Source organism: Odocoileus virginianus, chromosome 2 (genome assembly GCF_023699985.2).
Source record: "Odocoileus virginianus isolate 20LAN1187 ecotype Illinois chromosome 2, Ovbor_1.2, whole genome shotgun sequence".
NCBI lineage: Eukaryota > Metazoa > Chordata > Mammalia > Artiodactyla > Cervidae > Odocoileus > Odocoileus virginianus.
In genome coordinates, this window is record NC_069675.1 from 91,518,093 (window position 1) to 91,530,375 (window position 12,283).

General features: G+C 43.0%; 1 protein-coding gene across 4 annotated transcripts in view; it reads left to right on the forward strand.

Annotated features, from left to right (window-relative positions):
- GAPVD1 (GTPase activating protein and VPS9 domains 1) overlaps window positions 1–11,809 on the forward strand; it is a 67,842-nt gene extending 56,033 nt beyond the window's left edge. For all 4 annotated transcript variants that reach the window (XM_020874396.2, XM_020874401.2, XM_020874378.2 and 1 more), the window contains 9 exons: window positions 166–288; window positions 1,403–1,532; window positions 3,538–3,647; window positions 3,953–4,112; window positions 5,830–6,017; window positions 6,527–6,740; window positions 8,720–8,792; window positions 9,955–10,152; window positions 11,507–11,809. In XM_020874396.2, coding sequence (XP_020730055.2) covers window positions 166–288; window positions 1,403–1,532; window positions 3,538–3,647; window positions 3,953–4,112; window positions 5,830–6,017; window positions 6,527–6,740; window positions 8,720–8,792; window positions 9,955–10,152; window positions 11,507–11,647 — 1,337 coding nt within the window. In that variant the 3' untranslated portion in view covers window positions 11,648–11,809. The remainder of the gene's footprint in view (window positions 1–165; window positions 289–1,402; window positions 1,533–3,537; window positions 3,648–3,952; window positions 4,113–5,829; window positions 6,018–6,526; window positions 6,741–8,719; window positions 8,793–9,954; window positions 10,153–11,506) is intronic.
- The last annotated feature ends 474 nt before the right edge of the window (window positions 11,810–12,283 follow it).

Genomic DNA, 12,283 nt, shown 5'->3' on the forward strand with positions numbered 1-12,283 from the left:
TGAGTAGGCAGCTGCATGGTGCCTCTTATAACACTGAGATATGTGCTCTTTTTACGTCTTACCTCCTAATCCGCCTTTGGGATTATGCTACTGGTGTCGTACTAACATCAGAGTGGGTGCAAACCAAGGGGCGCTAATTCTCCTCCTCTCCTTTTCCTCCCGCAGATGATCCCAGCCCGAGACTCAGTGCACAGGCTCAGGTCGCTGAGGATATTCTGGACAAATACAGGAATGCCATCAAACGCACCAGCCCCAGTGAGGGAGCGCTGGCAAACTACGAAAGTGCAGGTGACCATCCTGATAAAAGAATGGAATAGGAACTTTTATATCACTGCCATGAAAGTGGTCTGAACTGAAAGTAGCCTCTTTCTTTTTTAATCTTTTCTTTTATATTGGAGCATAGTCAGTTGACAATGCACAGCAGAACATCTCAGCCATACATACACATGTATCCATTCTTCCAAGTAGCCTTTTAGTAGCTCCCGTAAATAGTTGTCAAAAAAACCATGGTATAGTCCCCAAGATTAATATTGTCTCTGACAATAAGAAGAGTCTCTGACAGACTGAACATGAGTTGGCTCAAGGGGGACTCACAGGAGCCTGAGCAAACCTCCTACACTTTTAAGTTTTAAAATAACAAGTTGGAAAGTACAGTGAAAGTCTGTTATATTCCATCTGCCTAGACTTATCAGTTGTTAAGGTTTTGCCACATTTTCTATATGTATTTTTTTTCCCGAAGCATCTGAAATGATCTCCTAAGAATAGAGGTTTTTTTTTCCACATAGGCACAATATCTTTATTACACTAAGGAACTTTTCATTTGTTTTGATTGCATACATGCATGTATTACCTAAATTGATAAATTAGAAACATAAAACAACTGTGGGGCACCACAGGTCTGTGCTGGCTGCATTTGTGAGTCTGTCCCCGGCTCGTTCTCAGGCGGGGAGGATTGGGGGGGGGCCCTTGGAGTGAGGATGAGGGGTCTCAGTGTGGCCTGGCCAAGGGGGTCACAGCCAGCTGCTTCCTGACTGGGCAGGAATTCCACATCTAAAACGAGGGTGTTATGCGTGAAATAATTTCTGAGGCCCCTTTTAGTTCTGTGATTCAGTGATTGTTGTTACAGAGAATTATCTTTATTAAGTTAATAAAGGTTTTAATTGCTTTGGATTACAGTTGGGTAAGAAGTAAAACTATTCTCACCTGTTCTCTTGATATATTATCATTGCTCTCAGTTTATTTACGTGTTTGAAGTTTCCTTTTTTTCCCCCTTTCTCTCTCAAAGAACTCTTTTTGGAAGGCACAGCTTAATTTATTGTTGAGTTGCTCTGAATACCTACCAGTGCCAGAATATTCCGGATTAATTTGCTTATCCTTTCTGCGGGGGGTGGGATTTGTTTAGAAGTCATGGGCGACGGTGAAAGTGCACACGACTCCCCTCGTGACGAAACCCTGCAGAACATCTCCGCTGATGATCTCCCGGATTCCGCGAGCCAAGCGGCCCACCCTCAGGATTCAGCCTTCTCTTACAGGTATTTCTTTCATATGATTTAGAACCTTTGGGTTTGAATTTTTCATCACCATTGCAGTCACTTCAAGTCAGGTGTTTCTTTGAGTCCCTTAATAAATATGTAAAGCAGAGAGGTAAGAATGAAGGCTGTGCGCTGAGAAGACTTTGCTCGCCCTGTGGATGTCATATATCAAAGGCTTTAATTCAGAGAATGAAAAACCAAGCAAACCTCATGGGCTCACAGGGACCACATGTTGTTGAGTAACCCACTTCTGCAGTAAGCCTACTGGAGCCCTCCCAGTTTGTCATCTTCCTCATTCCCTCAATTTCTAACACAGTTTGAGAGAATGACTTTAGGAGCATGAATAGTTGTGCATGGGCTTAGTTGCTCCAAGGTATGTGGGATCTTCCTGGATCAGGGATTGAACTCCTGAATCCTGCATTGGCAGGCAGATTCTTTACTACTGAGCCTCCAGGGAAATCCCAGGATTATCAGTTTTAAAGCACTAATCATCTGTCCATCTCTCCGTTTCTGTCTCTGTCTTTCTATCTTTTTAAACTTTTTATTTTAGAAACTTTCTAGCTTGTACAAAATGGAAAAATACAGTGATGTACCTGTTCCCCAGATCTAACTGTTACATGGCCAGTATTGTTTCATGTTTACTTCCTCCCCCGCTTAAGTTAAGCAAACTCTTAATAGCATATCATTTTATTTACTTTTATTGAGGTATAGTTGATTTATAATATTGTTTAAGTTTCAGGGGTACAGCATAGTGATTCACAATTTTAAAAGATTATACTCCATTTATAGTTATCATAAAATAATGACTATTTTCCCTATGCTGTACATATCATTTTATCATTAAATATTATGGAGCTTTATACTTTCTTCCTATGGTAAAATGGGGTGAGGGGTAGTGGAAGACAATTATTATTTTCCAGGCATGACTTCACTGCTTTATATAGATTCGGAGTCTACAAAGTAGGCAAATATTACAGTTGATTGAGTTGATTCGTAAGTTACTCATTTTCAAGGAAGCAAACCATTAAGGCGGGTCTCAGAACCAGTCAGGTGAGGTGAACAAGTGATAATCCTGCAATAGGATCAAACTCTGGCATGCTCTCGGAGGTGTTTCGACTCCTTTTTTTGGGAGGCAGCCTCAGCCATTCTGAAGAAGCTCTGGTCCCTGCCCTCCAAGACCCTCCCAGGATGAAGGGCTGTGTTGTTGAAGAGGATGTCTTGCTGAAGGGTGCTGTGCCAGGTGGGAGCAGGAGTTTCAGTGGTCAGAAATTGAGCGGGTTTTGGCTCAATGCAAAGTTTTGATCAACAGGGCAACAGAAAGGTCTTCTTGTCACAAGCTTGTCTTGTGGCAGGATCAACATTTCTTGAGAGATGTGGTGGAAGGCTTCCTTAGTTTGGGTGCTGAGATGGTCCTTATGACTTCTATTGATTCCTTCCCAGCTTGGGCAAAATCTGGCTTTCTGACTCATCATTACATTTAGCATAGAATTCAGTGGATGTTGGAAGGTCAGAAAGGATTTGTTTGATTCTAGTGATTTTACCAAATAGTCCTTACTCAGAGCACCTTTACAACCTTGCTTCTCAGATAACCAGAAAGCCCACTCCTTAAGTGAGGTGTCAGTGAGTTAAAAGTTATCTTTTATTTATGACCGTTTGAAACATTTGAGTCCTGAGCTAGCCTATTTGTGTATGTGTGTGTGTGCTAAGTCGCTTCAGTCGTATCCGACTCTTTGTGACCCTATGGACCATAGCCCACCAGGCTCCTCTGTCCATGGGATTCTATAGGCAAGAATACTAGAGTGGGTTGCCATGTTCTCCTCCAGGGAATCTTCCCGACCCAGGGATCAAACCTGTGTTTCTTATGTCTCCTGCATTGGCAGGCAGGTTCTTTACCATTAGCACCACCTGGGAAGCCCATTAATTTGTATAGTAAATATGATAATAGTTTATAGAATGTGACCATATCTGGACAAAGAAATGACTGTATCTTCATCTGTTTCTTTAGAGATGCAAAAAAGAAACTGAGGCTCGCTCTTTGCTCTGCGGATTCTGTGGCTTTCCCAGTTCTAACCCACTCAACAAGAAACGGTTTACCAGACCATACAGACCCAGAAGGTAGGTTGCTACTTGAGGGTTTATTTTTTTCTTATGCTTTATAGGAACCATATGAAACTGCCAGTATTCAACTGTATTTAAACTATACAGCAGTTCCATCCAGTTCAACTTAACACATTTATATTAGCATCAGTTAAGGGCACCCGGATTACTGATGGTTTGTGAAAATGTTCTCTGATTGGTTCTGCTGGGTTTTACTGATACAGTTGTAACTGACATCCCACAGGCTTAGGGATGACCTTCAGCTTATATAAAGCCCCTGGAACTTCTCAACAGTAACAGAATTCTGATGTTTTTTTATTTAGACAATGAAATTGTCTGCTTCTTAAAAGTGCAAATAGCTGAAGCAATTAACTTACAAGATAAGAACTTAATGGCTCAGCTTCAGGAAACAATGCGTTGTGTGTGCCGCTTTGATAACCGGACCTGTAGGAAGCTGCTGGCTTCTATCGCCGAGGACTACAGGTAACATCCCCAGCCTGTTTCACTTGTACACCTGTTTTCAGCTGCAAGTGTTTTCTTCTCAGCCCTTATTTCAGAAATGAATCTAGGCTCACTGCAAAGTGCTGGGCTTTCCTGGATGTAGATTTCCAAGCAACATATTATATATATATATGTATATCTCCAACATATATATATCCAATATATGTGGATATTTAGTCTGGAAGTGTAGTTGTAAGTGAGCAGCTCTTACAAGGGCTTCCCTGATAGCTCAGTTGGTAGAGAATCTGCCTGCAATACAGGAGACCTCAGTTTGATTCCTGGGTTGGGAAGATCCGCTGGAGAAGGGATAGGCTACCCACTCCAGTATTCTTGGGTTTCCCTTGTGGCTCAAGCTGGTAAAGAATCTGCCTGCAGTGTGATTTGATCCCTGGGTTGGGAAGATCATTGGAGAAGGGAAAGGCTACCCACTCCAGTATTCTGGCCTGGAGAATTCTATGGACTGTATAGGCCATGGGATCGCAAAGAGTCGGACATGACTGAGCACCTTTTACTCACTCACTCACTCAGATCTTACTAACAGAGTACAGTTGACTTCAGCTTTGCCCAAAAGCATCTTTTGGGTGGAGGTGGGGCCAGGATAACTAGGATGTCATTTCCCTCTTTTAGTGGTGATAGAAAAGACTGCTTCCGTGGACCAGGGAAGCAGGAGGAATCCCAGGAATTGTTACCGTCTGCCTGTTGCCTGTTGTTGCTGACATTTAAGTTGAGAAGCTTAGGAAGTAAAGAGGCTTAGGGAATGTGTGATCTAATGGTTGTTGCATTTAGAATATAAGCAGATAAGTAGTGGTATATTTAATGATCTGACAGTATATAAACCTGTATTTTGTTGTTATTTTAGTCTTGTAGCAATCAACTTCCTCTTAAGTATGGGGTTCTACCAGCATGGAGACTGTGCTCCAGTACAGAACAGACCAGCAATGTGAAGGGAATTGGTAGTGTTTAGGGAGTTAGGGAGCTGAGTGTTCAGACCAGTAGATGATATTCTTCACACTCATGCAGAACGGTTCTGTTTCTTTCTTTCTTATTTTTTTTTAAATTGAAGTGTAGTTGATTTACAATGTTAAATTAGTTTCAGGTGTACAACACAGTAATTCTCTCTTCTTAAAAAATATATTCCAGTTAAAGTTGTTATAAAATGTTGGTTCTATTCTCTGTGGTGTACATTGTATCCTTGCATCTGGTTCTGTTTTCTGCTGTCTTCCTTTTTTTAAATTTTTGGCTGCACTGGGTCTTCATTGCTGCGTGAGGGCTTTCTCTGATTGTGGTGCACGGGCCTCTCATTGCGGTGGCTTCTCTTGTCGCAGAGCACGGGCTCTAGGGTGTGCGGGCTTCAGGAGCTGCAGCACGTGGGCTCTAGCACTCACTCAGTAGCTGTGGCACGCAGGCTTAGTTGCCCCTCAGCATGTGAAATCTTCCCGGATCAGGGATCGAACCCGTGTTTTCCTGCTTTGGCAGGCGGACTTGCAACTACTGGACCACCAGGGAAGTCCTGATTCTGTTTCTTGACCTGGCAACATAATCAGTCCTCAGGATGGTTGTCTGCAGCCCAGTAGGCTGATTTGTAAAACCAGAGTCTTTGAGGTAGTTTTTTCCTTTAGAGAAAAATCAGGACTCTTAGTTTCCAAAAAAAGTGTGCACTGTGTGTGTCTGGTGTCCTGCAGAGCGTCTTTCCTTTTAGGAAGAGGGCCCCCTACATTGCTTACCTCACTCGCTGTCGACAAGGACTGCAGACCACGCAGGCTCACCTGGAAAGGCTACTGCAGAGGGTTCTGCGGGACAAAGAGGTGGCCAATCGATACTTCACCACCGTCTGTGTGAGGTTGCTGCTTGAGAGCAAAGAGAAGAAGATCAGGGAATTCATTCAAGGTAACCAGAGACCCTTCGGTGAAGCCCTATGTCAGCGGGAAAATTTGAGAAGTTTTCTCTTGCTGCTTTTTAAGTACCTACCTGTCTAAGAGCAGTTCCTTAAATTCCCAGTTATTTCTTAGTAATTAAACCTTGATGTTCAACCAATAAATGTCGTGTTTATCCTGGTTGAATATCTATAGTTTATTAAAAAGTTGGAAAAATTAACAAAGTTTTGGATGCATCCAATTTTTCTTTTTTTTCCTCAAACAAAGCATATCATTTTGTAACAAACCTCTTGTTCTTAAACTTCTACACGTGTCTTACCTTTCTTCTGTTTTTAATGATTTGGATGTATTTTCTCCCCAAATGAAACCATGCCAAAGATATTTCGGGCTTTGAGAGCATAGTAGTTGCACAGCTAGTGGATTATGATTCTAATAGTTTTCTTTTTTTAACTCCTTTCTAATAATTTCCAATTTAAAATCGTTCAAATACTCTATTTCAAAATGTATTATTTTGCATTGGAGACTTTCAGAAACTCACAGCCGCTGATGATAAAACCGCCCAGGTGGAAGATTTTCTGCAGTTCCTGTACGGCGCGATGGCCCAGGACGTCATATGGCAGAACGCGAGCGAGGAACAGCTTCAGGACGCTCAGCTGGCCATCGAGCGAAGTGTGATGAACCGGATCTTCAAACTTGCCTTCTACCCGAATCAGGACGGGGACATACTCCGTGACCAGTGAGTGCTCCTGTCTGATGGACTAAGTAGGACTATCCCAGCCAGCCCCCATAGTTTAGACAAGCTGTTTGTGAGACATAATATCTGAGTAGTAAAGGAAAAGATAGGTCCTTTTTTCACCTCTCAGAGTTACCAGACTGCACAGAAGGAAAGTGCTCTGTTCCCAGAGATGCGGGGAATCGGGCTGGAGGGCCGTGTACACTGGTCTGGCCGTTGTGGAAGGCACTGCTGCAGCTGTCCTTCCCTTCTTTCTTCTACCTACCCTTACCCTTCAGATGAGGACTCAGACCTCACTTCCTTGGGGGAAACCCTTCCGAGCCTGTCTGTCTGGGTGAGATGCCCTGGCAGTGCTGCCTCAGGCCTGGGTACCTTTCTTTAGCACGTGCCACCATTGTAGTTTTACATTGGAGTCGTGGCTTCTCAAGCTGGCACGGCTGACATTTCGGGCCAGATGACTCTTTAATGTGGGGGGCTGCCCTGTGCCTTGCGGGACTTGTAGGTCATGGATGGCCCTGGCTGGTGGTACCCACCAGCTGTGAGAACCACACTGTCTCCAGACACTGCCAAGTGCCCGCCCCTTGGGGGCAGAACCACCCCCTGTTCCGTATCACTGGCTTGTGTAATTGTTTGATGAACGCCCCTGTCCTCCACTGGATGGTTCCTTCCGTGAGTGCAGGAACACAACGCTTCATTCATCTCTCCATCAGGGCATCAAGCACAGTCTGTGACTTCTGATATGTACTTTTTATTTATTGGGAATGATATGTATTTGAATATCAAAATATCAAGAAGTGTATGGCATATGAATTAAATCTCAATAAAACCTATTTTTCAAAACAATCCTAAAAATATTCATCTTAAAAAAATATCTAGAAGGGTAACAGTGGTTATTTGGGGGTAGTGAGACTCAGAATTTTAATTTTTTCCTCTTCTGCATTTTCTTGACCCCTGGTTTATGACCTGGTTTCTGCCCCCACGTGTGTTGCTCAGTGGCCGCCATGTACCCCCAGCAGTGACAGTGGCTCACTGTGCTAGCAACCCTGAGTGGCCCATGTAGTTGGACCTCAGGGTGGGACACTGGTGGTTTCTGTAAGATTTTTTTTTTTTCATGGAAATTTTAAGATATCTCATGTATGTTTGAGAGAGCCCACTTTCCTGTGATGGGTTAGGATCGTTCCCACCTGCCTCTCTCACTTGTTCCTAGTCTCAGGGGCTTTTTACCACCCCACCCCACCTCCCCCCCACCCCCCGCCCCGGGCCAAGTTTCTGTATGCAGTTTGCCAACTGGGTTCTGTTTTCTCTCCAGAGCCCCAGTTTTTGGCTTCCAGGGTAAGATGAGGAATGGGGACATTCAAATCACTTGCTGCGGAGAGCACCTTTGAAGCCGACTATGCCTCTCTCTCCTCTCTGCCATCTTTGCAGGTTTATAGAGAGTTAGCACTGTGTTCTGGAAAGAAAACTCAAAGGCAGGAAAACTGGGTTTAGCCTCTGCTGCTAACCACTGTGTGGTCTTAGGGAAATCCTTCACCTTTTTAGGCCTAATTATTGTCATCTCTGAAATGAGAGGTGAGCGTCCTCAGCTTCCCTTCTCCGTCAAAGCATCTGTGATCTCCAGTTTCTGGTCTTTGACCCCTGCACTTCTTGGTCTGTTCACCAGTTAGTTTGTCCAGGTAGCTTGCAGGCTAAGGACTCCCCTCCCCTCTCCTGTGGATGCTGCCCTGGTCCAGAAAGGAGGGGTTCCCACTCTTCTGCCTGCATCCCCTTGGTTCACTGAGCCTTTCTAAGCAGATCCTAAATGAGAGTCTTTTTTTACCAGGACAGAATACTTATAGCTAAGAGAGTCTCAACTGTAATGATGATCTGTATCTAGAAGTAAGTCTAAAATGGTTTAAATGTGTTTTGAGAAAACCGATTATGACTACCTGTGTACCTTCTTTTCTGAATTATATATTTACATATGTGTTTTGGGGCATTTTCAGGGTTCTTCATGAACATATTCAGAGATTGTCTAAAGTAGTGACTGCAAATCACAGAGCTCTTCAGATACCAGAGGTAATCAGTTTATACAGTATGGGTGGTGTTATTCAATTAAAGGCGGCTTGGTGTGCTGTGTACATGTTACCAGTTTTTCAGGGAAGCAGAATATAGTAAGTTACAAAAAGCCACTTGCACTGGATGTCATTCAGTCATTTAAATTCTCAAAGTTCTTTCCGTGGATTAAAATTCCCTAGCCTGAGACCTTAGTAGTGAGAGGTGAGTGGAGGGAGGGCCGGCCTGGGGGAGCCCCCGCCCTGACATCACCCCCTTTAGGCAGGGCTTCCTGCCTGCAGCTTACTCCTCATGTGGCAGCCGTGCTCTCCACTGATGCTTTTATAAAGTCATACAGACCACTCAACAGCCAGTGTTCTTTCCAGAACATTCTGCAGGAATGTCCCATATGAAGGGATCTGGTGGAACTTCGAAGAAAGTTTGAAAACTCCTGTCCAGGAGAGGGAAATGAATCTGAATGTGACCTCAGAATTACCTTTTAGTTCCTGAAACTAACATTTTTACCTGTCTTACACCTCTTACAAAATCAGAAAACAGGAAAGTTTTAGGTATATGAGTTTTCTGGTTGTTTCATTAGAATCTGGATATTAATTGGCATAAAATTTTTAATTGTCCTTGATTTCTAGAGCTGCTGCAACACAGGTACATACTAACTTTTAAGCTATTTTAAAAGTAGCTTGTCTGTGCTTTTGGAATCAGCTGCGATGCATAGATAAGCCCCATTCTAGCTCTTTATGAAAGATAATTGTTCGAAATTTTATGAATTCTAGGTTCTGTGTTCTCATATGCTTCTATTACTATATATGTGGGTGGGTTGGTTGGTTTGTTTTTCCTTTGGGGCCGCATCATGCAGCTTGGGGATCTTAGTTCCCCAGTGACCAGGGATGGAACCTGGGCCCTGGCAGTGAGAGCTCAGAGTCCTAACCACTGAACGGCCAGGGAATTCCCCTGGGTGGTTTTATTTTAAAATGCAAAGCAAATAATTTAAAAGCTTAAAAGTTAGGCTTCAATCCTGAAGTGGGAGGACAGGGAGGAATTGAAGTATGGTTTTTCTGAAAAAAGGAAAAGGCAGCGGCTTCACCCATCCACCTCCTGACATGAAGGTTGCTCTGGTCACTGCCTTCCATCCAAGACCCGAATGACGTCTGTGTGTGGTCTCGTTTAGGTTTATCTTAAGGAGGCACCGTGGCCCTCAGCACAGTCAGAAATCAGGACAATAAGTGCTTACAAGACGCCCCGGGACAAAGTGCAGTGCATCCTGAGAATGTGCTCCACGATCATGAACCTCCTGAGCCTGGCCAACGAGGACTCCGTCCCAGGGGCAGATGACTTTGTCCCTGTGCTGGTGTTTGTGTTGATCAAGGTGGGTCCTCGCTACCACCCGTGAGAAGAGTTTCTTTGGCGTCCTGAGTCGGAGGGGTGTGCAGAGGGTCTCCAGGTGTTACAGACTTTGACTCTTTTACAAGTTTCCAGCTCTGTGATACCCAGGAAGAAAGTAGCTAACGTCAAGTTATGTTCTGTCCAGAAGTTAGGGTTTTCCAAAGAAAGGAAGAGCTAGATTCCTAGATGAACATTTTCAGCTTTTTAAAGCAGTGCCTTGAAGGTCTTGCTTGGAGCTCAGTAGGTAAGTACTGAATGAATGAATGAGGGCAGGTTCTCTGGTCATAATGTTTTTACCATCTTCTCTTCATGTTGAATTCTTCATAGTAGTTGTCACATAAACTACTACATTTTCCTGTCAGCTTTCTTTTCTTTTGACCTCATGTTTTGTAATTGTGCCACATTGTTTTTTAAAATTACTCTCTTTTAAGAACAATGACACCTCTTGTCCTTTTTTGACTTTAAAGTGTCACCATTTAAATGGTTTAGTTTGAACATTTGGTTTGGAGGTGGGGACCCTGCAGTTTGGGTGCACAACAGCCACCCAATAACTGCCTCACTCATGAGTTCCAGTCAGCTCAGCCTGCTGGTGATGTCTAAAGTGTATTTGATATATAGCTTACTAATTCTTAATGTTGCGGTATTTCTGCAACCTGAACTCTTAGCTCAGAGTCAGAACCCTGACTCTGAATCAAGTGTGCGATCAGCCTTCTTCCCTCCTCCTGTTGCCCACTGCTCGTCTCTCTTCCGCAGGTGATGTGCTTAGTCTCCACGCAGAGCCAGTCTAAGCCCCTTTTAAGGAACGGGCCTTGGCTTGTCCTGGATTTAACACAGCTGAACCTGGAGGTGAATGAGCAGGAGTTTTTCTGTGCTGCCTCCTGCAGCAGAGGGCCTACTCTTTTTTGTTTTTTTTTTTTCTTTCTTGGCTGGTTCTACCCATACTTAATACATATACATACTTAATACATACTTAATACCCATAAACAGATACAACTCAATTTGTCTGCAGTGTTTCCTTCCTTATGTAACATTCTGGAATCCTGGGATGTTGAGTAAAGCCACTGGGATTAGTTCAGCCACTCTAAGGACCAGTGAAGTCAAGTGCTTTGTTAGGCTAGAAAGCTCTAGATAGTTGAGCTAGGATTAGAACCTGAGTCTTCTTTCCAATACACTGTTGCTCCTCACAGTAACTCAGGTTTACGAATTAGTTCCAAAAAGGATTTGGGGGATTATTTTCAAAAGGACTTGTATCTCTTTTTCACAGAAAAACATTTGAGAGATGTTACCATAAATGATTTTTGCAGCTGAGTAATTGACTTTATTTTTCACTTCTGTAGGCAAATCCACCCTGTTTGCTGTCCACTGTTCAGTACATCAGTAGCTTTTATGCCAGCTGTCTGTCTGGAGAAGAGTCCTATTGGTGGATGCAGTTCACAGCAGCCGTGGAATTCATTAAGACTATCGATGACCGAAAGTGACCAAGACAAAGGCCCACCAAGTCAGCAGACTGTTAGCAGGGCAAACGGATCTTAGAAGACGTACCAGCTGCTTTGAAGGCTGAAGATTGTTTTTGTATAATACTGTACAGTGTTCAGACCTTTTAAAACAGATCTTTACTAAACAGATTAATGAGCTAACAAGCAGGTTCTCTTTTCTTTGGGTTCTTTTCCTTTCTGAGTTGCATATTTCATTAATTTCTTGTCCCCACATAGAGAATAGTACTGCAAAGAGGGACCACATTTTTAAGGTATTTTGAAATACAAAAAAAAAAAGCGCAAAACAAAATCTTCTAGAAAATTCCTAGCTCTCTGTTTATGGATACTCATTCTTTCTTTTCATTAAAAAAGAAAAAAAAAGAACAGTACACCTCTTTTAAGATGCTGTCTAATCTTGGATGCATCTAACAGAAGGAAAATACCAGTTGCACTGAGGATTATAATAGTGGTGACATTAGTGGCATTATCTATAAATACACTCACCTAAATTGAAAAGCTAAGAAGGAAATGTAAATATGATATATATTTATATTTGATGTAATATGGACATCTTCAGATTCTAATAAACAAGGAATATTGCTGATAGTAGGTTGTCATGTACCCTCTTGTGAAATGGTT